General features: G+C 49.0%; 1 protein-coding gene across 4 annotated transcripts in view; it reads left to right on the forward strand.

Moving 5' to 3' along the window:
* SPEN (spen family transcriptional repressor) overlaps positions 1-25,538 on the forward strand; it is a 66,883-nt gene that overhangs the window by 40,017 nt on the left and 1,328 nt on the right. For 2 of the 4 annotated variants that reach the window (XM_082230845.1, XM_082230847.1), the window contains exons 4-14: positions 3,679-3,839; positions 4,575-4,775; positions 5,426-5,577; positions 7,421-7,546; positions 8,063-8,176; positions 9,195-9,308; positions 13,700-13,800; positions 14,507-22,385; positions 23,693-24,106; positions 24,590-24,784; positions 25,130-25,288. In XM_082230845.1, the coding sequence (XP_082086971.1) occupies positions 3,679-3,839; positions 4,575-4,775; positions 5,426-5,577; positions 7,421-7,546; positions 8,063-8,176; positions 9,195-9,308; positions 13,700-13,800; positions 14,507-22,385; positions 23,693-24,106; positions 24,590-24,784; positions 25,130-25,288 (9,616 nt within the window). The remainder of the gene's footprint in view (positions 1-3,678; positions 3,840-4,574; positions 4,776-5,425; positions 5,578-7,420; positions 7,547-8,062; positions 8,177-9,194; positions 9,309-13,699; positions 13,801-14,506; positions 22,386-23,692; positions 24,107-24,589; positions 24,785-25,129; positions 25,289-25,538) is intronic. The other 2 variants (XM_082230846.1, XM_082230848.1) reach the window with 2 other exon arrangements.

Raw genomic sequence — 25,538 nt, forward strand, 5'->3', positions numbered from 1 at the left:
CAAAGGAGCAGGAGTAGCATCATATATAAAGGATGTTTATGCTTGTGAAGAAATCCATGACCTGGAGCATGGAAGGCAGATTGGAAGTATATGGGTAAAAATTGTAGGAGAGGAAAACAGCAGTGACCTTATTGTGGGTGTCTCCTTACAGACCTCCAAGCCAGATTGAGGACTTGGATGAGATATAGTAGTCATGGCAGACTTCAGTTACTCCAATATCTATTGGAACTCAAACTCCACCAAGAATGAAAGGTCGAACGAATTCCTCGGTTGCCTCGCTGACAATTTTGTTTCCCAGAAGCAGGTCATCTCTCTTTGACCTGGTGCTCACCAACAGGAAGGAAAGAAATGAAAGTACAGGGAACCTTGGGAAGAAGTGATTATCTCCTCCTGGGTTTCATTATACAGTGGTACCTCGGGTTACATACGCTCCGCTAACCTAGAAATAGTACCTTGGGTTAAGAACTTTGCTTCAGGATGAAAACAGATATCTTGCTCCGGCAGCGCGGCAGCAGCAGGAGGCCCCATTAGCTAAAGTGGTGCTTCAGGTTAAGAACGGACCTCTGGAACGAATTAAGTACGCAACCAGAGGTACCACTGTACACAGGCAAGGGAAAACTGAGTGTAGTTGGACATGCACTGGACTTTAAGAAGGCCAGTTTCAAAAAGCTTAAGGAACTGCTGGTAACACCCGTGTTAGAAACTTAGATATATAAGCTAATCACCAAATAATGGCACCTTAAACCTGGGTTACAGTTGCCACAAAGGGAATGTCTAGTCGCATTTCTTTTCCTGAATGGAATTTGTTGTTGTTAATTTCTCTTCTATACCACTTTGTATTTTCAAAGAAAAAAATCTCAAAGTGGGTTACAACACATTAAAGCCATAAATAAAGCAACCCAGAATAAAACATTGACAAGGCATCTCTACAGATCGGCTGGTTGTCTGGCGCACAGCAGCGTCTTTTGAACACTGAATATAAGGTGAATGAGGGTCTGGACCCTTGGAATGTGTGCAATTTTGCATTCTACTTCCTAACTGGAGCTGGTTTATTGGCCTCATTCCATTATGCCTGAAGCATTCAACCTGAACTCCCTGCCTTTGGCAGAGACGTGATCATGGCTCAGTGATGCTACCAGAGTGTTGGCTATACACCTTATTCTTGAAATGAGTCATCCATTGGAAAGGAATGGGATCTTCCAGGACATTCCTTTCTCGCAAGACAATAATCTCTCATTAATGTATCGAATCACCGGATGCCATCCATTTGTACATAAAACCATAATTTTCATGCCATTGATAGGTAACCCAACCCAGTTTTAAGTTGAGTTGTACTACCAAATAATTGTGCTTAGCAGAATCCGTTAACAGGGCACCTGAACCGAAACTTGGCTAGTAATTTAAAATTAGTGTGAAATTCAGTCATACCATCTCTGCTGCTTCTTAGTCTTTGTGTCGCTGTCCCTCTGCTTGCCAGGCTCACAGTGCTGCAGTGATAGCAGAGGTCATAACTGATGAAATGTGTCTGTATAGGCAAAGCACCCATATGCCCCCTTGGCTGCTCCCTTTATTCCTATGTAAAGTACCCAGACCCTCCTGTCTCTAACACTCCCTTTCCAACTCCCATGTCCCTACCATCCATTACTTCCTCAGGCCACTGTCTACTTTGTTCCCTCTCTTTTCTCTATCATGTTTCTAGATCAGGGGTTCCCAAACTGCAGTCCACAGACCATTCACACTTCATTCAGGTGATCCATGCCATGATGTGGCTGAAGACATGAGACGGCACATCCATCACATTAAATACTCATATTGATTTTAATTATATTTCTCTTGCTTCTTTTGTTTCTTATATTTTGCATTTTATTGCATTACAGTTTGAATTCCATAAAATTGTAATGCACAGTGTGTTACAGTTCCTAAACAACAGGCAGAAAAACCATTAAGCGGTCCACCATGACGCTCAGCAGTTTTCAAGTGGACTGTGGGTGGGAAGTTTGGAAACCACTGTTCTAGATCATTCTCCCTAGTTTTTCTTCCACCTCCCAAATAAAATTCTACTTGTCTTAAGCACTGTGAAATTCCTCCTGGGATTTAATTTCTCCTTGTTGCCCTTTCATGCCTTAATTCCCCCACTCCTACTCTACCTTCAGGTTCTTCCTCCTCCTCTTTACTTATTAAATGTACTAGTCCCTTTTTTGCCATGGGAACTCAAAGCGACAATATTTTAATCAAAAAACAAAACCAACACATACAGCTAAACTGGCATTTAAAAAATGCAATTTTAAATGTTTGTTTCCCCACTGTGCACCTTCATATAGCTTTCTTTTCCTCGGGGCTCCCTGTCCATTAGCTTCTCTACCTGCTCTCAGGGCCATCAAAATTTTCAACCATAACCCTGCAATGTTTTAATCTCAACTAACCAACGCCCTTTTTCTCATGGAAGGTGGACCGTGAAGTGCTCTAAACTGTCCCAGCCATTGCACCAATCAGCCTATCGTAGTCAAGGTGTCACCATGATTAGCAGTTAGCACCAGTTCACGTGAGGCTGTGAGGAGGGAGTTTTTCCAAGACAAGTAGAGTTGCTTGGATTTGTGAAGATCTTTGTTTATCTTCTTCCTTTTCCTTTTCACATGATTGGGGCTTTAAGCTTATGCCCAAAAGGGTGTGCGACTTATTCCATGCCCCCGTGACCAATTTATTGAGAACCATTACTTTTGTTTAGTAATTAACAGTCTTCTGACAGCTCTGGACATTTAGTTGCCAACTAACTTTGTGTTGGTTTGTGGCCCTTTTCTTCAGGCAAGTCATTTTGCCTTGTGTCCTTGTATATGTACAGAAAAGGCAGAACATTAATTTCCTAATTATGAGCTTGTCTGTAAGCAGATATGATGTGGGAGTTGCGTTCCGAGGCACCCAACATGCCAGTGAAATTGAGTACAATTGACCCACTGAAAAATCCTGCAAACACCCGATTCCTCCTCTGCTCTGCTCTGCCCTGCCTCGTTCTGACCTCCCTTGCCCCCATTCTGCCTTTTTAGTGATGTTTCAGTGATGTCTTTATGATGTTTCTGGGTCACTTCCGGGTTCGGCATGATGCTCGTATACACAGTTGTACACATACTGAACTCGTGTAAACATTTGGTTACCTGTATATAGTGCGAAAGACGTGAGTTGAATGACTAGTTTTTGGATTTAATGTATTAATTGTTATAACAATTAAAAATTCACTTTTATTCAGGAAACCTGTGAATTGAGACATTGGAATCTTGGATTTAACTTGCAGGCAGCAACCAGTATGCCCAGATTTACAATAAACTTTTAAGAGTCTATATAACTCCCCAGTTATTTGACTGTATTGGGTTTCCTTAATCACAGGATAGTTTCATAATTATTTTGTTAATGCCAACCCTGCTTAGGACTAAAAAGAGATCTCAAATTTCTAATTGCCCTATGACCAGACCCTTGAGTTTTTCCCAGGTACAAAAAACAAACCATCTCCCACACCCTTGATTATTCTTCAGGGAAGACGTTGGCATCCTCATGCTATTCTCAGATACATATGCTGCTTTTCTGCTGATGGGTAAAAGAATTTGGCCTTGGGCACCTTTTTGTTTCAAGGCAATGACCTGACAGCCTCCCTCTGCTGAATTTTGCATTCTTTTTTCCCTTCCACAGCAGTGACTCCAGCAGCAGCTCAAGCGACGAGTCTCCGGCCCGTTCAGTTCAATCCACGGCAGTTCCAGCACCCACCTCCCAGTTGCTTCCATCTCTGGAAAAAGATGAGCCCCGCAAAAGTTTTGGGATTAAGGTTCAGAATCTTCCAGTGCGCTCCACAGGTAAGAGCTAAAGAGGCTTCATCCATAATTAATGCTAAACCAAAGCAATATTGTGACTGCCCATAATATTCCACTGGAAAACGCAAGCCCTGTTTAATGAGCTTTGAACTGCATTGGTAGGCTACTGCTGACGCAAATGCTGGTGGAAAATATGTCATATTGCAAATGGGGCAGCATTAATTTTGAAAGAGGGTTTTTTAAAGCAGTCTGGTTCATCAATCTAAGGTGCATGGAATTTTCGTACCACAGGTGAAAAATATATAACAGTCAAAGCAGGGTTGTGTATGTGCCTTTAAATCAAAATTCTGTGCTCAGTTTTGCACAAAAGAGGACTGAGCAAATTTGCACAGTTCTGGTTCTGCTCATCATGGAAAAGGGCAAGAAGCAACAGAGCAATACCTGTGGAGGTTGTATTGAGGTTCCCTTCTGCCAGGGTGATTCTGCTAGGCTTCTCCCAAGTGCAGACTACACATTGCTCTATGCAGGGAATGGTTCACAGTGAAAAGAGGGGAATTGGGGAGGAGAGGTGGCATGTTTGGTTGGGAGAAGGGTGAACCCAAGCAGCTTGTTCTGCGGGTGGCAGTTTTGTGTGTATGTAACACTATACATTTTAAAAAAGAAACTCACAACACGAAAGAGTACAAACTGCAACCTTTGTGCTGCATTTTCCAAAAAGGCTACAGTGCCTTCTGTAACCATCAGCATGAATCTTCTGCTTTGCTTCTTGGGGTGTAGACACCAGCCTTAAAGATGGTTTATTCCACGAGTTCAAGAAGTACGGGAAGGTGACATCTGTGCAGATTCACGGAGCCTCTGAAGAGCGATACGGACTGGTGTTCTTCCGGCAACAGGAGGATCAGGAGAAAGCGCTCAATGCTTCCAAAGGGAAACTCTTCTTTGGCATGCAGATTGAAGTGACTGCTTGGATAGGGCCAGGTGAGCGCAAGGAGGTTGTTGCTGGCCCTTGAAAATGGCAAGTAGCCTTGTGCTGGCCCCTTAAAGGAAAATCCAAATAACAACAGTTTGGCCCAACTGAAGCACAACAAAGCCATGAGCTGGTTTTTAAGTTCTCCAGAATGGAGAAAATTCGTGAAAAAGGCTAGCTTGCTGTTGCTTTACATAGGAAATACTGAATCCAGGAAACTTGGAGTTGTTGGAAATTGAACATGGGGCCTTCTGTTTTCAAAGCAGATGCTCTGCCAGTGAGCTATGGCTCTTCTTCAGGTTTAGCGATGCTTAAGTTGGCCCTAACAAAAACATTAGCCAGCTGGTCATTTTTGGTGCATTGGCACCATCCATCAGGAACCTCTTCACAAATCCCGTTGAAGTGGGCGGGAGCTCTTGTTTCAGTTTTCCCTCCAGATTCGTCTGTTGAATTTAGTTTCTGCTTACTGAATAGGAGTTGGTAGACTGCTTTGACCTTTAAATTGCTGGCATTACTAGATCCATAATCACTTAAAATGGGGTGGGATGAAGCTCAGTCCTCCTGACATGGCACTGTAGAGAGATTTAGACACCACAGAATGTTAAAGAGAGAAGACACCACAGAATTTTAAAAGAACTTTTTTTAAATCACCTGCCTCCAGAAACAGAGAGCGAGAATGAATTTCGGCCTCTAGATGAAAGAATAGATGAATTCCACCCAAAGGCAACGAGAACTCTGTTCATCGGCAATCTAGAAAAAACCACCACATATCACGACCTTCGCAACATCTTCCAGCGTTTTGGAGGGATAGTGGTATGTACAGTGTGCGTGTTTGTATCAGTTCATTTGAGAGAGAAGCATGTTTCAGCTCATTAATTCTAAGCTCTGAAGGTCCATTAATCTGACAAGTATCACTGGATCTTATTGAGCCATGATCTAGAAATAATAAATTTGGAAGGGGGAAAAGGCAGCTTCCGTATCCCTGGGTAGCAATGTCTTAACAACCTTACATTGAAAACAACCCTGTTTGCTCTGCTGAATACTCTGAGCCCTACATGTGACTGCCTCCTTTGCTGTGCAAGAAGAGGTGGCACTTGAGGAAGATGGTTAGAAGGCTTGCCTGGCCCTTCCCACCTACAAGGGCCCAAGGAGGAAGAGCACTGGGGGCAGCTGGGACTTCCCTTCCTGAAGGGTGCAGCTCTTCTCGCTTTGTCTTGAAGAGGTGGAGCCTTTTCACTTGCTTACTAGGCATTTGCTAAGCTCAAGTCCATGGCTGAACAATGCAAGTCTGGTTCAGCAGAAACTGCTTCCGCTTCTGTGTGTTTGGCATTGGGGAAGGAGAGTGTGTTAGCAAGCAGGACCGAGAGCTGCCTGGGTTGAGTGTTGCCAGGCCTTTTAATCTCCCACCTGCATGCAAACTCAGGAGACATCCGGGAGAAAAGAGACTGTCATTTGCGCACACTGACCGTGGCAGTGGGGTATGTTGCAGATCCACTGTTGTGCGAATGCCTCATCATTAATAGGAAAGTGACCCCTAGGGGTGTGGCTGTTTGTTTTTGCTTTAATTGCTTGCTCACGGCAAGTCAGTCACCCTAAGTTGGAAGCTCCTATGCTGCTATGTCACTAGAACAAAGACTGACCTGTGTTAGAGAAGTCCCCTCTTTGGGCAAGTCTTTGCTTCCCCACCTTTGTTTGGAGCCAAAGGCTTCTGGGAATGGAAGTCTTCTCTGGATCTTTTCCTCTTGTCCTTGGACTTGTTGAAGGTGCTGGAGTCTCCTTCCTTGCCTGAATCTCCTAACACACTGCTCACAAAGGCAGAAGTGAGTGTTGTTTTGCAAAAATAGAAAGTGTCCCGCTTCTATTTCTAGCTTGGGAGGATGACTCGTCCTACTCAGAGAACATTGTGCCTGCCTCGGCTCCTAGTCATCAGAGTGAAGGCTGGCCAAAATGTTGTTTATCCTTCTGCCTGCCTAAGCCCATTAAATCCCCAGGTAGATAATTTTCTCTAGGACAGGCTTTAAATATTTCCAGAGTATCTTAGTCACTACTTAGATTTCAGCTGTTGCTAAAGATATATATATATATATAAACTAATGCCAGCATTCAGATAACTAATCAGCATCACAATGTTGTTGCATTGTTGCTGTTGTTCATCTGGATTTTATTGTGTGCGTCATCTTGGTTTAGAATGAGCTGCAAGATGAGGAAGGGAGGGAAGAGTGGATTGTTGTGGTTTTCCATGAGCAGTATTTTTAAGAGCATAAAAATAGGACAGGAACACTGAAGGGTTTGGGGACATTGTCATTTAGAAAAAGAAGCTGAGGAGGGGAAACTGCTTCTGTCACTTGTTTCCACACCCCAACCTGACCTTGCTGGTTTAGGAAGCAAAAGAGAGTCCACAGGTGTGAGTGGATACTTGACCTAGGACCACCAGTTGCAGACTCCCACTTATGTTGCTGAGCTTTAGCGGGATGTGTGTGTTTTTGACTTGCCAACAATTGCTGTAAACTGGGGTCCAGCTGCATCTCTGAGGGCTAACCTGCAAAACTATGAGCCTGCTTCCTCCTTAGCAGGGTGTTCTCTTTGACCAGCAGTCCTCTTGGTGCCCTGTGGCCTAGTCTGTCTCTCAGTGTGAACTGCTTTCCTTCCCCACCAGGATATTGACATCAAGAAAGTGAATGGGGTTCCCCAGTATGCATTCCTGCAGTACTGTGATATTGCAAGTGTGTGTAAAGCGATCAAGAAGATGGATGGGGAATATCTCGGAAATAATCGTCTCAAGGTAAATTTTCTCCTAGAAGTGCTGCTCTTTGAGGGGGTTTTTTGTTTCCAGTGATTTTAAGTGATTCTTGTCAGCTTGAGTCGTGAAGCAAGGATAAGATGCCCTTTCTGTTTGCTTGTAGATGAGATTGAATTGTTTCTGGGATTTTTCAGTCCCTCCAGATGGCACGAATGGGCAAAGTTGTTTGACCATCTTGGTGCAGAACCTGGAAACTGAATGGGCGTGGAGGTGGCATTTGTTTTCTTGCCCATTCACAGTTTTCTCTCCAGCTCCTTGTCCTGTACAGACTGCAAGTTGCACTTGATTCACTTGCCATAGGAAGGGGCCACACTTTGTGTCCATTTAAGCTTCTGGAATTTATGTTAATTAAAACTGGCTTTTAAAAAAACCAAAACTGGCTTAGTACTTGCTCGCACCTGCTCTACGGGTCTTAGTTTAGAATTAGGCCTGCTCTTGTTAAATGAGCTTAATTGTGAATTCTTTGACTGACTGGAAGTTTTGCCCTTTTGTGTCCAGCTGGGCTTTGGGAAGAGCATGCCCACCAACTGCATGTGGTTGGATGGTCTTTCGACAAACGTGACGGATCAGTATTTAACGCGACATTTCTGCCGCTATGGTCCTGTGGTGAAGGTAGGTGGGAGGCTTTCTGCAGCACGAAGAGGTCTCCTCTCTTCCTTCCTCAATAAACCTGCTCTTTTCTGACCCCACATTCAAGCTCCGTCCTGAAGACCTGCTTCTGTCTCTATATTTCTCTCTCTCTCCGGGCTGAGCCTATCCTTCCGAGAGGTCCAAAGCTCTCGCCACCTTTTTTCCAGTTGGGGAAATGGCATGTTAAGGCAAGCCAAACGTGTGCAGAGAGTGCTTGGTGTGTCTGCCCACCTTCTCTTCCTCCCCTGCCCCCCCTTTGCAAAACTGTGACTCCCCCTAGAATTGTGGGTGCATGGCCCACTTCAGTGGCAGGGCTCAGATTAGTCGCATTAGATACAGAAGTTGTCTTATGGCTCCCATTCTAAATGCAGAGGCAACTGACTTCTCCTGCCTCCCCCCTTTAATCTCGCCTCTTCCCCCTTGCAGGTATCTCAGGTACATGCACTGAGCTGCCTTTTAATCTCTGGAGCAGAGGTTGATCTTAAAGTCATGTAGCACCTCTGCATGAATGAATCATGCAGGGGGGTTGGACAAGCTTGAGCCAGGAATGCCTCCTGCATAATCTCTGCAGGGAGTGGGTGGGATTTTGAACTCTTGGCATTACTTCCACAGAGCCTGCTGGTGCCTTGTGTCTCAAGCAGCACACGTTTATCTCCTTAGTGAAACTGTGGTTTGTTCTGTTTTTTAAACAGAATTTGTACTCTCCGGGCATAAAATTTGCAACTGCAGGGAAATAAGTAAAATACAGAAAAACAAAATAAAGGCCTACCAATGCCTCAAGCCACATGATTCTCAACCTAGAGCAGTCCCTTTCGCCCCTTTTTATTGTCTCTCTTACAAGATGCCTTGTTGCGGGGAAGGCTGAAAACGCCTCTAAATTTGGTGTTGTAACCGTATCTATTCTCCCTGCCCCTAGTTGCATTTGTTTGCTGGGACTGACGTTTCTGTCCTGTGGATGAGGCTCTTATTTTGGTTTTGTTTTGTTTTTTTGTTCTTACAGGTGGTGTTTGACCGCTTAAAAGGCATGGCTCTCGTTATCTACAATGAAATTGAATATGCACAAGCTGCTGTAAAAGAGACCAAGGGGAGGAAAATCGGTGGGAATAAAATTAAGGTCTGCAAAATTCAGTTCCTAAAGATTAGTAGTAATGATAATAACCAATAGTAAATAATAGGCCAGACAGGGGAATTGCTTAATGACACAGAATGCTTTGCCAAAGTTTTTCTAAGATTGATTATTGTCCCGTCCCCGTCCCCCCTGCCGAGTGGAGCTGTGCGGGCATCTCCAACTGCTGCTTGCAGCCTTTCCCTTCCTGTCATTTGCTTTGCTCAGTTCTTCTCCTTTCCTAAGTTCTTTGGCTGCTGGACCTTGTGCCGCTAACATCTCTGCAGCTGTAGAATTTCCTTGGCCCTCTTGGCTCACAGCATTCTTCCCAAGGAGAGATCACCTTGAGCGCAGGAGTCTTGCCTTGTGTACATGGATGTGCCAGGTGCAATAACCACCTGGCCTGTGCCATTTGGGGCATAGCAAAGGCATGTGCTGTGTCCCATGGTGCTTTTTCCGAGATGGAGATAAGTTCTACGTCAGAGGAAAGATGTGGTCCTTGTGGTGCATTGGGCACTGTCCAGGACGGCCTTTGAAATGTCGTCTCCTCTTGTCTTGCTTGGTTATCTGCTTCCAAATAAGACATCCTACCTGATGACAGAAGTGTGGGTGGGTGCTTGCGCACACTCAGTAGGATAGCCCTCCCCAACCTAGTGCCCTCCCAGTGTTTTGGACCACAACTCACATCAGCCCCAGCCATCAGGAAGGCACCATATATTTGGGGGGGGGGAGGTAGGCGGGGCAGGGGACTGCACTAAGAGGTGAACACCTTAAAGGTGCATTGTAAAGGATGAATTTAACATTGAGCCTCCTGTGTGTTAGTTCTGTAGCTTGTGTGGCTTCAGTGAGTTTGATGTCTGCCTGCCCTGTTGCTGTGGAGTATTACAAAATGTCTTCCAGTGCATCCGTCTTAAACCTTTTAATTACTGACCTTTGATTAAAATTAGCCGTTTGGGTTTTTTGACATTGTAACAGGTGTTTGAGGGTTGTTTATTCAACTTCCTGAGAGAGGGATTTATTGAATCTAATTTATAGAGTTGGAAGGGACCCCTGCAGTGCAGGAACCTCAGCTAAAGCATCCATGACAGATGACCACCCAACCTCTGCTTAAAAACCTCCAAGGAAGGAGAGTTCACAACCTTCCGAGGGAGGCTGTTCCACTGTTGAACATCTCTTACTGTCAGATCTCAATCTCCTTTTTTGTGACTTGAAGCCATTGGTAGGAGTCCTACCTTCCAGAGCAGGAAAAAACAAGCTTCCATGTGACAACGCTTTAGATATTTGAAGATTGCTATTATATCTCCTCTCAGTCTCCTCTTTTCCATGCGAAACATACCTAGCTCCTTCAACCGTCCCTCATATAAGGCTTGGCTTCTAGACTCTTGATCATCCTAGTTGCCCTTCTCTGCACACGTTCCAGCTTTTCAACATTCTTCTTAAATTGTGGCACCCAGAACTGGACACAGTATTCCAGGGTTGGTCTGACCAAGGCAGAATAGAGTGGTACTATTACTTCCCTGTGACGCAGGTGGTGCTGTGGTCTAAACCACTGAGCCTCTTGGGCTTGCCGATCAGAAGGTTGGCAGTGCGAATCCCCACGATGGGGTGAGCTCCCGTTGCTCGATTCCAGCTCCTGCCAACCTAGCAGTTTGAAAGCACGGCAAAAAGTGCAATTAGATAAATAGGTACCACTCTGGCGGGAAGGTAAATGGCGTTTCTGTGCGCTGCTCTGGTTCGCCAGAAGCTGCTTAGTCATGCTGGCCACATGACCCGGAAAAACTGAGTGCCGCAACCCCAGAGTTATTTGCAACTGGATTTAACTGTCAGGGGTCCTTTACCTTTTTATTACTTCCCTTGATCTAAACACATCCGTTGATGCAGCTTTTTTTCCTGCTGTATCATACTGTTGCCTCATGTTAAGCTTGTGGTCCACCAAGATCCCTAGATCCTTTTCACATGTACTGCTAATCACTCAGGTGTCCCCCATCCTATATTTGTGCATCTGGTTCTTCTGTCTAAGTGCAGAACCTTACATTTATCCCTATTAAAATTCTTTTTGTTAGCTTGCACCCAGTTCTCCAATCTGTCATTTTGAATTTTGAATTTTGATTCTGTCTTCTGTGGCATTAGCTACTGCTCCCAGTTTTCTGTCATCTGCAAATTTGATGAGCATCGCCTCAATTCCTTCATCCAAGTCGTTTATAAAGACGTTGAACAACAGGCCCAGGACAGAACCCGCGGCACCCCACTTGTCACTTTTTTCCAGGATGACGAGAAACCAAAAATGAGTACTCTTTGGGTTCAGTCAGTCAACCAGCTACAGATCCACTTTGTTCAACCTACATTCTACCAGCTTCCTTGCAAGAATATTGTGGGGGGGTTAGTCAAAAGCCTTACAGTGGTACCTTGCAAGACGAATGCCTCGCAAGACGAAAAACGCGCAAGACGAAAGAGTTTTCCGTTTTTTGAGTCGTTCCGCAAGACGAATTTCCCTATGGGCTTGCTTCGCAAGACGAAACGTCTTGCGAGTTTGTTTCCTTTTTCTTAAAGCCGCTAAGCCGTTAATAGCTGCTAATAGCCGTGCTTCACAAGACGAAGAGACTCGCGGAACGGATTAATTTCGTCTTGCGAGGCACCACTGTACTGAAATCAAGATACACTATGTCCACAGCATTTCTCTGATCCACCAAGTTTGTAATTCCATCAAAAAAAGAAATCAGGTTGGTCTGGCATGACGTATTTTTGAGAAACCCATGCTAGGTCTTAGTAATCACATCATCCTTTTCTAAATGACCGACTGTTGAATTATCTGTTCTAGGGCCTTCCCTGGCATTGATGTTAAGTTCACCGGTTGGTAGTTACCTGGGTCTTCCTTTCCCCTCTTTCTAAGGATGGAGACAACATTTGCTCACCTCCAGTCTGTAGGGACCTCACCTGTTCTCCAAGATTTCTCAAAGATCATAGACAAAGGCTCTGAAATTACATCCACAACCTCCTTTAGTACCCTTGGATGCAGCTCATCAGGCCTTGGAGATTTGAATTCATTTAAAGTAACTAGGTGTTCCCTAATACCTCTTTTCCTATCTTGGGACGCAGCTCTCTCCTTACATCATTTATTCTGTTATCACCAGGTTCGGCATCGCTTTCCTTTTGGGTGCCGACAGAGACAAAGTAGGTGTTGAGTAGTTCCCCCTTTTCTCTGTCTTCTCCAAGGAGAGGATCCACCACTTTCTTGTTCTTCTTCTTACTTTGGACATAGCCAAATAAACCTTTTTAATTATTTCTAACCTCCTTTGCAAGCCTGAGTTCATTCTGAGCTTTAGCCAGCCTGACTTCCCCCCTGCAACTGTTGGAATCACACCCAGTAGTTCCTTAAGCTTTATAAAAAATTGCCTTTTTCAAATCCGGAGTGTGTCCCCGACTGCACAGTTTCCCCTTGCCTCTGTATCATGAAAGCCAGAAGAACATGATCACTTTCTCCCAAGTTTCTTTGTACTTCCACTTTGTCGATCAGTTCCTCTTGATGATCCCCTTGATGCTTCTTCCACCTTCTGGGAAATTAAATTGTCGGAGAGGCAATGGAGGAATTTGTTGGACCTTGAATTCTTAGCAGAGTTAGTCTCAACAAATATCACGGAAATTGAAGTTCCTCTCTTCCTCTTCGGTTTATTCCTTTTGAACAGGTTATACCCTACAATTCCTACATTCCTGTCATGAGTCTCAAGCCACCTGTTTTCAGTAATACCTACCAGGTCATATTAGCTATCCTGTGCTAAAAGCTCCAATTCATCTTGCTTGTTTGCCATACTCTGTGCATTTGGGGATTTAGTATCTGTGGATTTAGTATTCTGGGTTTGGCTTGCTGTGTAAGATTGACCAGAGGCATTTTAATTGTAGTTCTTGGGAAAAGCAACAGTAACAGCAAGAACAAGAACAACGTTTCACTAGTTATACATGCATTCATGATTAGCTGGTGATCCTTTTGACTAAAACCATACAGAAAAATCACTCTCACATTAACATGTTGAAGAATATAAGTGGCTAAATGCACCCTGTCTTCCCCACCTTCCTTATGATATTCTCAGATGTATCTGGTTGGTCATTGCTGAATTGGCCCAGCATGGTTGCTGTTCTTTTTTCATAATGTGTATGGCATTATGATACTTCCACACCCACATCTAAGCTGTGAAGTACCATATTCTATTAAAACTAGCATCTACGTTAAACCCCACCAGCAAGCAAAGTTCTCCTCATCTGATGGTTTAATAGGGCGGGGGGCACTTTTAATCATGTCACAGATCTGCTCTCCTTTCCCTGTGTCTTAAATGCAGATGATGAACCTTTTTTCATAATTGGGTGTTATTGGGAGTAACGGGCCTTTAAAAATTCTTGTTTTTCAGGTGGATTTTGCAAACCGTGAAAGCCAGTTGTCATTCTATCAATCTATGGAGAAAACGGGTCAAGATATCAGAGACTTCTATGAAATGCTGGCAGAAAGAAGGCAAGTGCCCCTGATGTCTTTACAGCAGCCCAACATGGGTCTCTGGAGGTTGGGTGGATCTACCCAGCAATTCCTAATTCTATTTTTTTTTGCATTTTTCCTGCCGTCATTTTAATTCTTTTTGGCTTTTTTATTTTTACAATGGATATCCAAAATACCATTGTGAGTTGGGGAAGGGGTTAGCAGCCAGTAGCAATTCTGTTTAAATGACTGCAGCTCATAACCAACAGGGGGACATTTTGAGGGAGAGGCCCAGAGTGCTGTCTCAGGGTGTACATTGGACCAAGAGACATGGATGATGAGGGAGCTGCTGCAGGGACCTGCAACACCTGTGCCATGTTGGCCTTCCTTCCTGAGAAGGTGCAGAATTGCACCTGCAACAGATATCGCCCAGCCCTGCCAGACACATTCCATGTATAGCAAGGGACTACGGGATTCTGGGCTGGAAGCTGAAGGGCCTTAGAGCAGAAGGGTTTTTTTCCATCACTCATTCCTGCTGAAGGTCATGGCTTAGGAAAAGCCTCTGAAGCCTCTCTTAGCAGTGGGACGTGGGGTGGGGGCTATTGAACTAAAGGATCAGCTGCCTGCTTAGAAAATAGCTGTTCTTTTTGTCTTTTGATTGAACCTGTAGCCACAGTAGTCGAGCTGTATATGATGGTCTTGATCTGGGGAGAAGCTGACTTTTTTATGTTCCTGGGTTTGGCAGGGATGAAAGGAGAGGATCTTACGACTATGCTGCTGACCGTACCTACTATGAGGCTGTTCGCACCCCAGGAACATATCCAGAAGATCCTCGGAGAGAATATCCAGCCCGTAGCAGGGAGTTTTATGCTGACTGGGATCCTTACCAAGCAGAGTATTACGACCCACGGTATTACGACGACCCACGGGAATACAGAGATTACAGGGGTGACCCTTATGAGCAAGACATAAGAGAGTATAGTTACAGGCAACGGGAGCGGGAGCGATTTGAATCAGACCGGGACCATGAAAGGAGGCCCATTGAAAGGAGCCAAAGCCCAGCTCACTCCCGGCGGCCCCAAAGCCCTGGAGCATCTCCCTCCCAATCAGAGAGGCTGCAGAGCGATTCTGAGCGGAGGATCTACAGCCGTTCCTCGGAGCGGAGCGGCAGCTGCAGCTCCCTCTCCCCACCCCGCTATGACAAGCTGGACAAAGCCCGCCTCGAGCGCTACACAAAAAGCGAGAAGCCCGAAAAAGAGCGGGCCTTTGAGCAAGAGAGAACGGACAAAGACAAGCGCCTGGTAAGGAAGGAGAAACCAGAAAAACCTGAGAAGGATAAAGCGGAGAAGCAGAAACGGAGGGCCAAAAATCATTCTCCCAGCTCTCAGTCGTCGGAAACAGACCCAGAAACCGAACGGGAGCCCACCCCTGAGAAGGTCAAAGGCAGCAGCAAAGGGAGTCGGGAGAGAGCAGATAAAGAAGGAGCTGCGAAGAACCGCCTGGAGCTGATGCCATGTGTCGTGTTAACACGAGTCAAGGAAAAGGAAGGGAAAGTAATCGAACAGCCTGCTTTGGAAAAGCTGCGTGGGAAGCAAGAAAACGACACGCTCAAGTCTCCTTTGCTTGAACAAAAAATGCAGATTTCTCAGGCAGACCAAACCAAGTCAGAGCAGCTGAAATTTGAACCCGCCCGAGTGAAAGTGCCAAAAGAGAAGGTGCTTGCCAGTCACATTGAAGTGGTCGAGAAGGATGCAAAACTGAAGCCTAAGAAGCACCTGAAGGCAGAGCTGCCCAGTGAAGTGACTAACCCAGTAGATCTAGAAAAGCTGGAAGCTCGCAAAAGACGCTTTGCGGATGCAAACCTCAAGCCAGATAAGCAAAAAATGGACTTTAAAAGGAGTAGTCAGGAGGAGGAGGAAGCGCGTGTGGTTTTGAAAAAGCAGATTGAGTTAACAAGTAGTGAATCTGAGAGAAAGCCCTTGAGGAAAGAGACTCTTAAAAGGGAATCCAAGAAAACCAAGCTGGAAAGGCTTTCCTCGGTGACCAGCCCCAAGGAAGCTCAAGAGCCAGCCAGTATTTCTCTGGGGATTGGTTTACGGCCCAGTTTAGAGCTGCAGGCTAGGCTTGGGGAGCTACTTGAGGAACCTGGGGAAGCCCCTGAGATCCCTGTAAGGAAGGTCAACTCCATCAAATTGCATCACAAGCATACACAGCTGTTAGATGACCAAGGAACTGAGCGAGAGGACACATGGAAAACCTACTGCAGTCTTCCCGATGAAGTGCCCGACCACAAGCTAGCTCAAGAGAAGCCTCCATCATCCGATATTGAGAAGATTCCCATTGACATTGATCACACGCAGAGTTATCGGAAGCAAATGGAGCTGAGTCGCAGGTTGAAGCAGCAAATGGAAATGGAAATTGCAAAGCACGAGAAGTTTGGCAGCCCAAAGAAAGACCTTGATGAGTATGAGAGGCGTAGCCTGGTGCATGAAGTGGGGAAACCCCCGCAAGATGTGACAGACGACTCTCCTCCCAGCAAGCGGAAGAAATCCTCTGACGCTTTCGACTTTGAAATTAGCACAAAGAGAGAGAGAAACTACAGGAGCTCTCGGCAGGTGAGCGAGGACTCTGAAAGGACGGCCTGTTCCCCTAGCCTCAGGCCCTTCCCTTTCCATGAGGATGAGGAGATGCTGGAGTCCCCGAGGCTGGTGCCTGTGAAAGAAACCAAAGAGTCACCTAAAATGGATGAAAAGGGTCCTCCATATTCTAATGTGGCTGTAAGGGAGGATTCTTTGAAATTTAACCCCTACGACTCCAGTCGAAGAGAGCAGATGGTAGAAATGGCTAAAATAAAACTATCTTCTGTGAGTTGTGAGGAGGAATTGAACCGATGGGAGTCCCAAGTGAAGCAAGAGCCTGGGAGGGTGGACATCACCTTCCCAAGCAGCATTGTCAAGAGAGATGGCATAAGGAAGCGGTCAATACGGGATCTGGAGCCAGGAGAGGTGCCTTCAGACTCTGACGATGACGGCGATAATAAAGCCCATTCTCCAAAAACCCCTTCATTGCTGGAGAGCTCCAGGTTGTCTTTTTTATTACGGGACAGGGAAGAGAAGCTTCGTGATCGAGAGGAGAGGCTGCCAACCTCTTTGGAAAGGAACAAGTTTTATTCCTTTGCATTGGACAAGACAATCACTCCTGACACAAAGGCCTTGCTTGAGAGAGCCAAGTCTCTCTCATCCTCCAGAGAAGAGAACTGGTCTTTCCTTGATTGGGACTCGAGATTTGCTAATTTTAGGAACAATAAGGACAAAGAGAAAGTGGATTCTGCTCCAAGGCCTATCCCCTCGTGGTATATGAAAAAGAAGAAAATCCGAACCGATTCTGAAGGGAAGCTGGATGATAAGAAGGAAGACCACAAGGAGGATGAGCAAGAGAGGCAGGAGCTCTTTGCTTCGCGCTTCCTGCACAGCTCCATCTTTGAGCAGGACTCGAAGCGCCTGCAACACTTGGAAAGGAAAGACGAAGACCTTGACTTCCTCTCTGGTAGATTGTACGGCCGGCAGGCATCCCTGGATGGGAACATTGGCATGTCAGACTTTGTGCCGGAGCCAGTGGTTCTCTTCCACAGCAGGTTTGTGGAGCTCACAAGAATGCAACAAAAAGAAAAGGAGAAAGACCAGAAGCCCAAAGAAGCAGAAAAGCAGGAGGAGAAGGAGAGTCAGCCCAAAAGCCCAGAAGCAGCAGCGCCTGAGGACAAAGTGGCAGAGCATAAGAATCTGCTTTCAGCTGGGCCATTTCCAGCTGCTCTTGTACTCCAAGAACCAGGGCCAGCCATGCCGGAAAAGGTCACGAACGAGAAGTTGCCGGTCATTGCGCCCTCTTTGAGAGAAGAGAAGCCTCTGCTAGAACTTGGTCCTGTGGCTGAAGAACCAAAGCCTCTTCCAGAACTCCTTGCTGCTGTCAAAACTGAACCACCTGAGCATATGGAAGCACCGCCAGGAATAGACAGCAACAAGGACCCTGCTCTTTCTGCAGCAACTCCTCCTGAGGAAGACTCTGTATCCCTAGTGCACCCTTCCTATTTGGACACAAAGCCACCCACGCCCGGATCTTCCTTCTCTCAAGCGGACATCTGCACAGATCCAGAACCTGAAATAATCCCACCACCACCACCACCACCACTCAAACCAGCAGCAAGGTCCGAGGAACTGCCTGAGCTGAAAGAAGAAAATGTTTCACCATCTCTGAACTCTGAGGCTGGTGCAGGGCAGAAAGCAGAGCCAGCTGTGGAGGTCCTGCCTCCAGTCTCCGACACGGAGATGGAAGCAGAACCACTTGTTGTCATCAAAGACAAGAAGCCGAACAAGAATAAACGTTCCAAAAACCCTGTCCAGACTTCGGTTGCAAATGTTGCAGAGAAGCCTGTCACAAGGAAGAGTGAAAGGATTGACCGCGAGAAACTTAAAAGGTCGGGCTCTCCCCGCGGGGAAGCACTGAAGGTGGAAACAGAGAAGGTTTCCCGAAACGCTGCTAAATCTCCAAGTGCTGCACCAGAGCTGGAAAACCCAGAGCCTAGCTTGCCAGTGGGCAGGACAAGGCGCAGGAATGTGCGGTCAGTTTATGCCACCACAGGGGACCACGAAGGCCCATCGCCTATGAAGGATACTCTGGAGGTCACCAGATCTACCAGGAAAAGGGTTGAAAGGGAGCCACCAGACTCTGCCTTGACTCCAACCCCTCCAAGAAGAGGCAGGCCTCCCAAATCCCGTCGCAAGCCTGAGGAGGAAGTCTCTCCCGTGAAGGTTGAACCAGCTCAGCCAGAGGTAGAAGAAGCAGAATCAAAAGAGATGTTGGAAGTCCCGAAACCTGTGGAGGGGTGGAGGTCACCTCGATCCCAGAAGCTGGCACACAGCCACTCTCCAGCAGCCAGCACTCCTCAAGCCAAGAAAGGGGGGAAGAACGAGTCGAAGGTTGAGAATTTGGCGGAGCCAGAAGAGACCCCTGACCTCTCTGGCCAAGGCTCGAATGGAAGTGAAAACGGTAACAAACCCAAGGTGGAGAAAGAGCCTCTTCTGAGCGACCAGAAGCGAGAGAGGAAAGAAGTCGAGCTGGAGAAAAATGTCCCCGAAGCCTGCACTGTTGAGATTGTGGAAAGAAAGCCTGTCTCTGAGAGAACTCCAAAGTCCAAACGTGGAAGATCCAGGAACGTCAAGGCTGTCGATAAAGCCTCCTTGATGAAGAGCTTGAAAAGCGTTGAAATCCGGCTTAATGTGGATGAAGTCAAAGGTGCTTTGCGGCCCAGCGAAGAGGACACGGAGCCTGTGCCAGCATCGTCCCCCAAGAACAAAAGTCCCCGGAAGGAAGACAAATTGTCACCCCATTTCATAAAGACAGAGGCAGAAGACCCCTTCCAGGAAGCAGAGAAAGATCTGGCTTGTGAGTCGACACAGTCTCCTGAAGCAGACCAGCTGGCCAAGCAGATCGAACTGGAGCAGGCCGTGGAGAACATTGCAAAGCTCACCGAAAGCCAGACGATTGCAGCCTACAAGGAACAGGCGGCTGAAGTGTCAGACGTTCGCCCGGAGGAAGACGGGGACAAGCCTGCTCATCAGGCCAGCGAAACAGAACTCGCAGCTGCCATCGGCTCCATCATCTATGACATCTCTGGAGAGGCTGAAAGTTTCCCTGCTCCACCAACGTATCCTACCGAATCCGAATCAGAAATGCCCGCAGAACCGTTGGTGCTGCCGCCCGCGCGAGAAGAGATGGAGCCTGAAACTGATCAAGCCGTGAGCAATATCTTGGAGTCGGAAGCCACTTCAGTTGAGCCGCCTGCCCCACCAGGCCCTGGCACTGCCCCAGAGGCAGACTCTGCCAAAGAGGCGGAAGTGAGTGTGAGCGAATCCTCCAATTCGGCACAAGAAGCAGAAACCTTGCAAGAGGCCGACATGGCTCGGAAGGAACGGGGCCGCCAGAAAACCACCCGGCCGAGGCGCAAGCGGAGCACAAGCAAGAAAGGGGATACAGCAGCAGAACCGAGGACTGTTGAGCCCGAACGAGTACAAAGCAAATCTCCAGTGGCCAACGAGGTTAAAGGGAAGTCAGAAGGAGCCTCGAAGGAAGAGAGTCAAGAGAAAAGCTCTCCTCTGGCTTCCCAGCCGGGTCCCCCTGATGCCAGCAAGGCTGCACCCCTGGAGGGGGCTTCTCCAGAACCTCCTGTGGCAGACAGCATCCCCCCGCCCAAAGCAGTGGACCTGCTATCTCCGTCAGTTCCTGTTGAAGAGGTGAGCCAGAGCACCTTCAAACTACAGCCGGGGGCTGACAGTGCTCCAGTGACTCCTCCGCCAGGCACCCCCAATACACCTCTGCCAGTAGCAACCCCATCTTCAGCTGCAGCAAAGCCTGTCTGCGCTGGGTCTGCCCCCCTTCACTCCAGCACAGCAAAGGTGACTGAGTGGATTGTGAAGCACGAGGAGGCCCGGGCCCGCTCCACCCCACCGCCGGCTCTGCCCCCTGACACAAAGGCATCAGATATAGACACAAATTCCAGCACTTTGAGGAAAATATTGATGGAGCCCAAGTACGTCTCTGCAACCAGCGTGGCATCAACAACGCATGTCACGACTGCCCTAGCCGAGCCTGTGAGTTCACCTCGTCTGCTAGAGGAAGATCCTCCGCACCCTCCAGCAGAGGTTGTCCGGCCAGGATCAGAAGAGAAGCCAGCTGTCCCAGCCATGAACGCTTTGGAGCCGCCAGTTGCAGAGGCCCCTGTTTTCACCGAGAAAGAGAAGGTCATCACTGTCATTGCTCCCAAGGCCACTTCTGTGATAAGCAGGATGCCTCACAGCATTGACCTCGAGGAAACCCCGCGGATAACCCTGGTGAAGCAAGCGCCCCAGACGTGCCTAGTCAACGCCCTCTCGCCAAAATACAAGCAGAGGCCAAGCACCAATGACAACAGCCGGTTCCATCCGGGATCCATGTCTGTAATTGAAGATCGGCCGGTGGAGACAGGGTCCAGCCCCGGTCTTCGCGTCAACACCTCAGAAGGAATCGTGCTCCTGAGCTATTCCCAGCAGAAGACAGAAGGCCAGCAGCGGATCACAGCAAAGATCAGCCAGATCCCCCCAGCAAGCGCAGTTGACATTGAATTCCAGCAGTCGGTGTCCAAGTCCCAGATCAAGCAAGAGCCCCTTGGCCCCTCTCAGCCAATCCCAAAGGGCTCTCAGACGCCAACGGGGTACGGGAGTGTCTCAGCCCCATCGTCCCTTCTGCTGGGAGCTCAGCAGTACAGCCCTTCCCCTGTACTTTCATCCATTAAGCAGGAACGGGGCAGCTTGGAAAAATCTGAGCCCCTGCACCTCTCTGTCCAGGCACCCACTTCTCAGTCAGGGCCAGTCAAAGTCCTTTCCCAGTCTGCCAACACTCCATCCATCCTCGTCCACAACCAGATGGTGCTCCCACAGAGCATTGCTTCTTCCACCAACAAAAAGCTTCCAGACCCAGGTGCCCTGAAAGTGGAGACCAAGACTCTTCAGCCGTCGAGCTTGAGCCCCGGGGTTGGGCCTCATCACCCTTCCTTGTCTAGCAAGATACACCCAGAGGCCAATCATGTGAGTGCAGGGCCCAGCACCCCAGCAGAGCGGGTGGTGTCTCACTTGGGGGTCACAAAGCAGGAGCCCCTCTCTCCGCGGACAAGCGGGCACTCTCCGTCTCCCTTCCCAAGGGCTTGTCATCCGGGCGGCCCTTCTTCCCCAGCCCTGTCTGGAAACAACTCCATGCTAGGGATCCAGGGGTCTCCTTGCCCTGGGATCCCAGTGCCTCAGTACATCTCCAGCATGCACCCCGAGCAGTCTGTGATCATGCCCCCCCACAGTGTCACCCAGACGGTCTCCCTGGGGCACCTCTCGCAAGGAGAGGTTAGGATGAACACCCCTCCTCTGCCAGGCATGCCTTACAGCATCCGCCCTGAAGCGCTGCACTCCCCAAGGGCGGCTCTGCAGCCGCAGCGGTCCAGCACGCCGCAGCCAGCCCCCATCCGAGAGATCGTCATGCCACCTCTGTCTTCCCAGCATTCCTCGGAAGAGGAGATGCACTACCACCACACGGTGTGCCGGGGCTCCGCCCCCGTGCAGTCGGACGTGCTCGTCATGCAGCCAGACTACCGCTTGCACCCCTCCGGCATTCGGCTTGATCAGTACAACGTGCCCCGGGACGTGCGGATGATGATGCACCCGCACATGGCTGCAGTGGGAGGCGACCACCACCCAGAAACCCGGCAGTCCCGCACGCCAGAAGGGAGGTCTGTGAAGACGCCCCCCGCCACAAAGACTCTCCCGTCAGGCAAAGAGGCACCCAAGGCCTCGGAGGTCAAGATGGCTCACTCCCCCCACAGCGAGCCCCGCCTCCTCAGCGGCCAGCTGCCAGGACTGCCTCTGACGCAACCAGTTGTCGTCCCTCACGGCGTGCAGATCATGCACCCGGCGGGCACCTCCTTCCACGATTACAGGACGGTCTACGGGGACATGAGGAGCTACCACCCAGCGGCTCAGCTAGGCCACCCTCAGTTTTCCGGGGCCTCGCCAATCGGGCTGCCTTCTCGGAGTATGACCCCCTCTCAGGTAAGCCAAAGGCACTGGGATCAATAGGTGGGATGCTTCTGCGTCTTGTACCACCTTGGAGACTAGTAGCGTTTAGGATGGCTTCATAAGCTTTTGTGGACCAGATTCCATGTCTCCAGGTGTCATAGTGATTGAGAAAAATGCAGTCTGCAAAATGTGTGCAAAAAAGAAAATCTTGTTCATTGCAAGCTGCTTAGTGAAGTGGGTTCCTCTTTAACTGAGGTCCCTGATGTTGACCCACAGCACCCTCAAACTCCTCTTATGGTGCATGCTAAGGCTCCTGTGCCTCCCGTGTGTGTGTGTGTGTGTGTGTGTGTGTGTGTTGGGGGGGGTTTGTCTGCTGTGTTTTTATTTTGAGGTGTGTGGAGTTTTCCCCATCTAGTTGTTTTGGGGTCAGGGAAGCATTCTGAGCACCACCCTTCTTTCTTCTGTGAAATCCGTATTTTGTGGTGCCCACAACAGTATCAAAAGTGCCCCTGGGCCCCAAAAGGTTAGGGGTCCCTGTGTTGCAAGACTGGCTGTTGTGTTTGCTGCAAGAGACCCAGGTGGGAATTGGCTCCTGTTCTTTGACATGCCCGGAATCGGACTCCTTCCTCTCCGCAGCCTGGGAGTTGCTCTGCCTGCCCGTCTGCCTTGGGAGTAGGGTGTGCATCTTCCAGGCTGCCTGTGGCAAGGAAGTGAAGTGCCACCAGCAAGTCCCTCCTTTTATCTTCCGTTCCCACCCCTCCTCCCAGCTTCCAAGCCTGCTCTTGGCTTGTGTATAAAAACATTTTGGGATTGATGCAGCTGGGATGTGTGTGGCAAGTTCTTGCATGGCTGGGAGGCATGTACCTCAGAAGGAAGTGGAGTGTGCCAGCAGCAGCTACCACAAGCATTTGATGCACAGGGTAGCAGGTCACAGGGAGTGTTTTTGGGGTCCTGCAGTGGTCCTTTATTTGTAGCTGTGTGGCGACAGATGTGGGGGCTTGGAAATCAGGGTCCCGGAAACCAGAGAAGGCTCCTCTGGAAACCAGAACCACCGCCACAGAGGCAGGTTATGGCTGAGCATGCAGACATCCTTGAGGAGGAGCCATTGTTGAAGACCCTAGGGATAGAAGCCACAAGTTTTTTTAATCTAGAATGATAAACCTGCACTAGTTTGCTTTTCTGGGGAGAGGGTGTGGTGGTGTTTCTGAGAGCTTGGGAGTTTGCGGCTCCTTTGCTGCCTGCCAGAGCCCTCTTTCAGAGAGCAGGCACAAGGAAGGCAGGAAAAGACCAGTGTTTCCTCCTCCTCCAACACGCCCTGATTTTGTTTTTGGGCCTCTCAGGGTCTGCCAGAAGGGGAACACACCCACCCCAGCCAGCCGGCTCATAGCAAGACTCCCCAGCACACCCAGGAGCCCAAGGGAGCCCAGGCGGCAGGACCAGACCCCACTCACCACCCCGTGGCTGTCAACCGGCACGTCCAGCAGATCGACCCCCACTTGCACCTTCAGCGCAGCCAGGCGGACGCAGGCCAGACCTCCTACCCGTCTCCCGTCGCTATCTCTGTCAAGCAGGAACTCCCATCCCCACATCAGGCCCCAGTGCAGAAGCCGGCGCTCTTTATCCCAACCACCTCTGGGCCTGGGGCTCCTCCGGGGCTGCCCCTCTCCCGGCCCGAGCCCCAGTCGGTGCTCAAGCAAGACCTTGCACCTCATCCTGTTTCCCAGAGACCGGTGGACATGGTCCAGCTGCTGACCGTGAGTTTTCTGTGCTGGCTTTTGATTGAATTATTGTTGGGGGGGGTGCAGATGGCGGGGGGAGGCCTGGTGATGAACATTCAGTTGGGAAAGGGGGGTGCAAGCAGGAAGCGAGGGGCTGGTTGTGAAGGAAGAGGGCCCTGAGTGGGCCACAGAGGCTGGGCTCTGGCAGGGAGGCACTCGCCAATCTTGCACCTAGTTGTTGAAAGCTCCAGGGGTGGGGAATCCTTTTGGTCAAAGGGCCCCAGGCAACTTCCTGGGGGCCGCATGTCACCGATGGGCAGGGCCAGAGGCAAATGTGCATGGGGCAAGGATACATTTCAGCTGGGCAAAAACACGATGGGTTTGGGGGGTGCATTTGGGGGCTGGGCCTGAGGTCGCCCCCTCCAACTCTGCCCTGCTTCCTTGCAGTTATTCCATGGCTTTCGTCATTCACACTGAAGTATTCTCTCTCTCTCTGCCACCCCACCCCCCAATTTGCAGAAATACCCCATTGTCTGGCAGGGGCTCCTGGCCTTGAAGAACGACACGGCGGCCGTCCAGCTGCACTTCGTCTCTGGCAATAACGTCCTGGCACACCGCTCCTTGCCAGCCCCTGAAGGGGGACCTCCCCTGAGGATTGCTCAGCGCATGAGGCTGGAAGCGTCGCAGTTGGAGGGCGTGGCGCGCAGGATGATGGTAAATGGCTGGAGCAAGAGGCTCCTTTCTGAGGAGGGTCTTGCGCCTGCTTAGTCCGCTTGGCACGTCTACATTGGATTCCAGCCGCTCAAAGCGTCTGTGAGACCAGGCTTCAGAGGCCTGTTCAATCTGGAGCAGAATTGCACATTGCAGGACTGAGCATGGCTGCGTCCTGTGGGGAAAGCAGGGGTTGTTCATCAATGCACATGAAATTACGTGTGCTGATGGATGTGCTTTTGCAGGCGCCTGGAATATATGGCGCTGGTTCCTTGGGAATGCAGGGATGGGGCAGCAAAGCACGTTCACATGAGATGTGCTCTTCAGGGGTCTTGTCCTGCCTTCCAGGTGGAGAGCGACTATTGCCTGCTGCTGGCCTTGCCTTGTGGACGAGACCAAGAGGATGTTGTGAACCAGACGGAGTCGCTCAAGGCAGCCTTCATTAGCTACCTGCAAGCCAAGCAAGCCGCTGGCATCATCAACGTTCCCAACCCCGGCTCCAACCAGGTATGGGGAAGGGAGAGAAAGATGGGTTTGTTTCCTCCCCATAATGTGTTTAAATGCGAGGACTTATTTGGCTGTTGTTAGAATGCAGTGCCTGAGCATATGCAGAACGCATTTCCCTCACCACTGTGTGAGACTTGTCTACACCTGCTCTTCCAGGCAGGCTTGAGAGACATCCCCACCACATCTCTCCCGCTCCCCAGCTATGCTTTGTTCTTTTGGGGATGCCACAGCTGAACTTGCGAAGCAGCAG

The sequence above is a fragment of the Podarcis vaucheri genome (assembly GCF_965113315.1).
Source record: "Podarcis vaucheri genome assembly, chromosome: 7".
NCBI classification, from domain to species: domain Eukaryota; kingdom Metazoa; phylum Chordata; class Lepidosauria; order Squamata; family Lacertidae; genus Podarcis; species Podarcis vaucheri.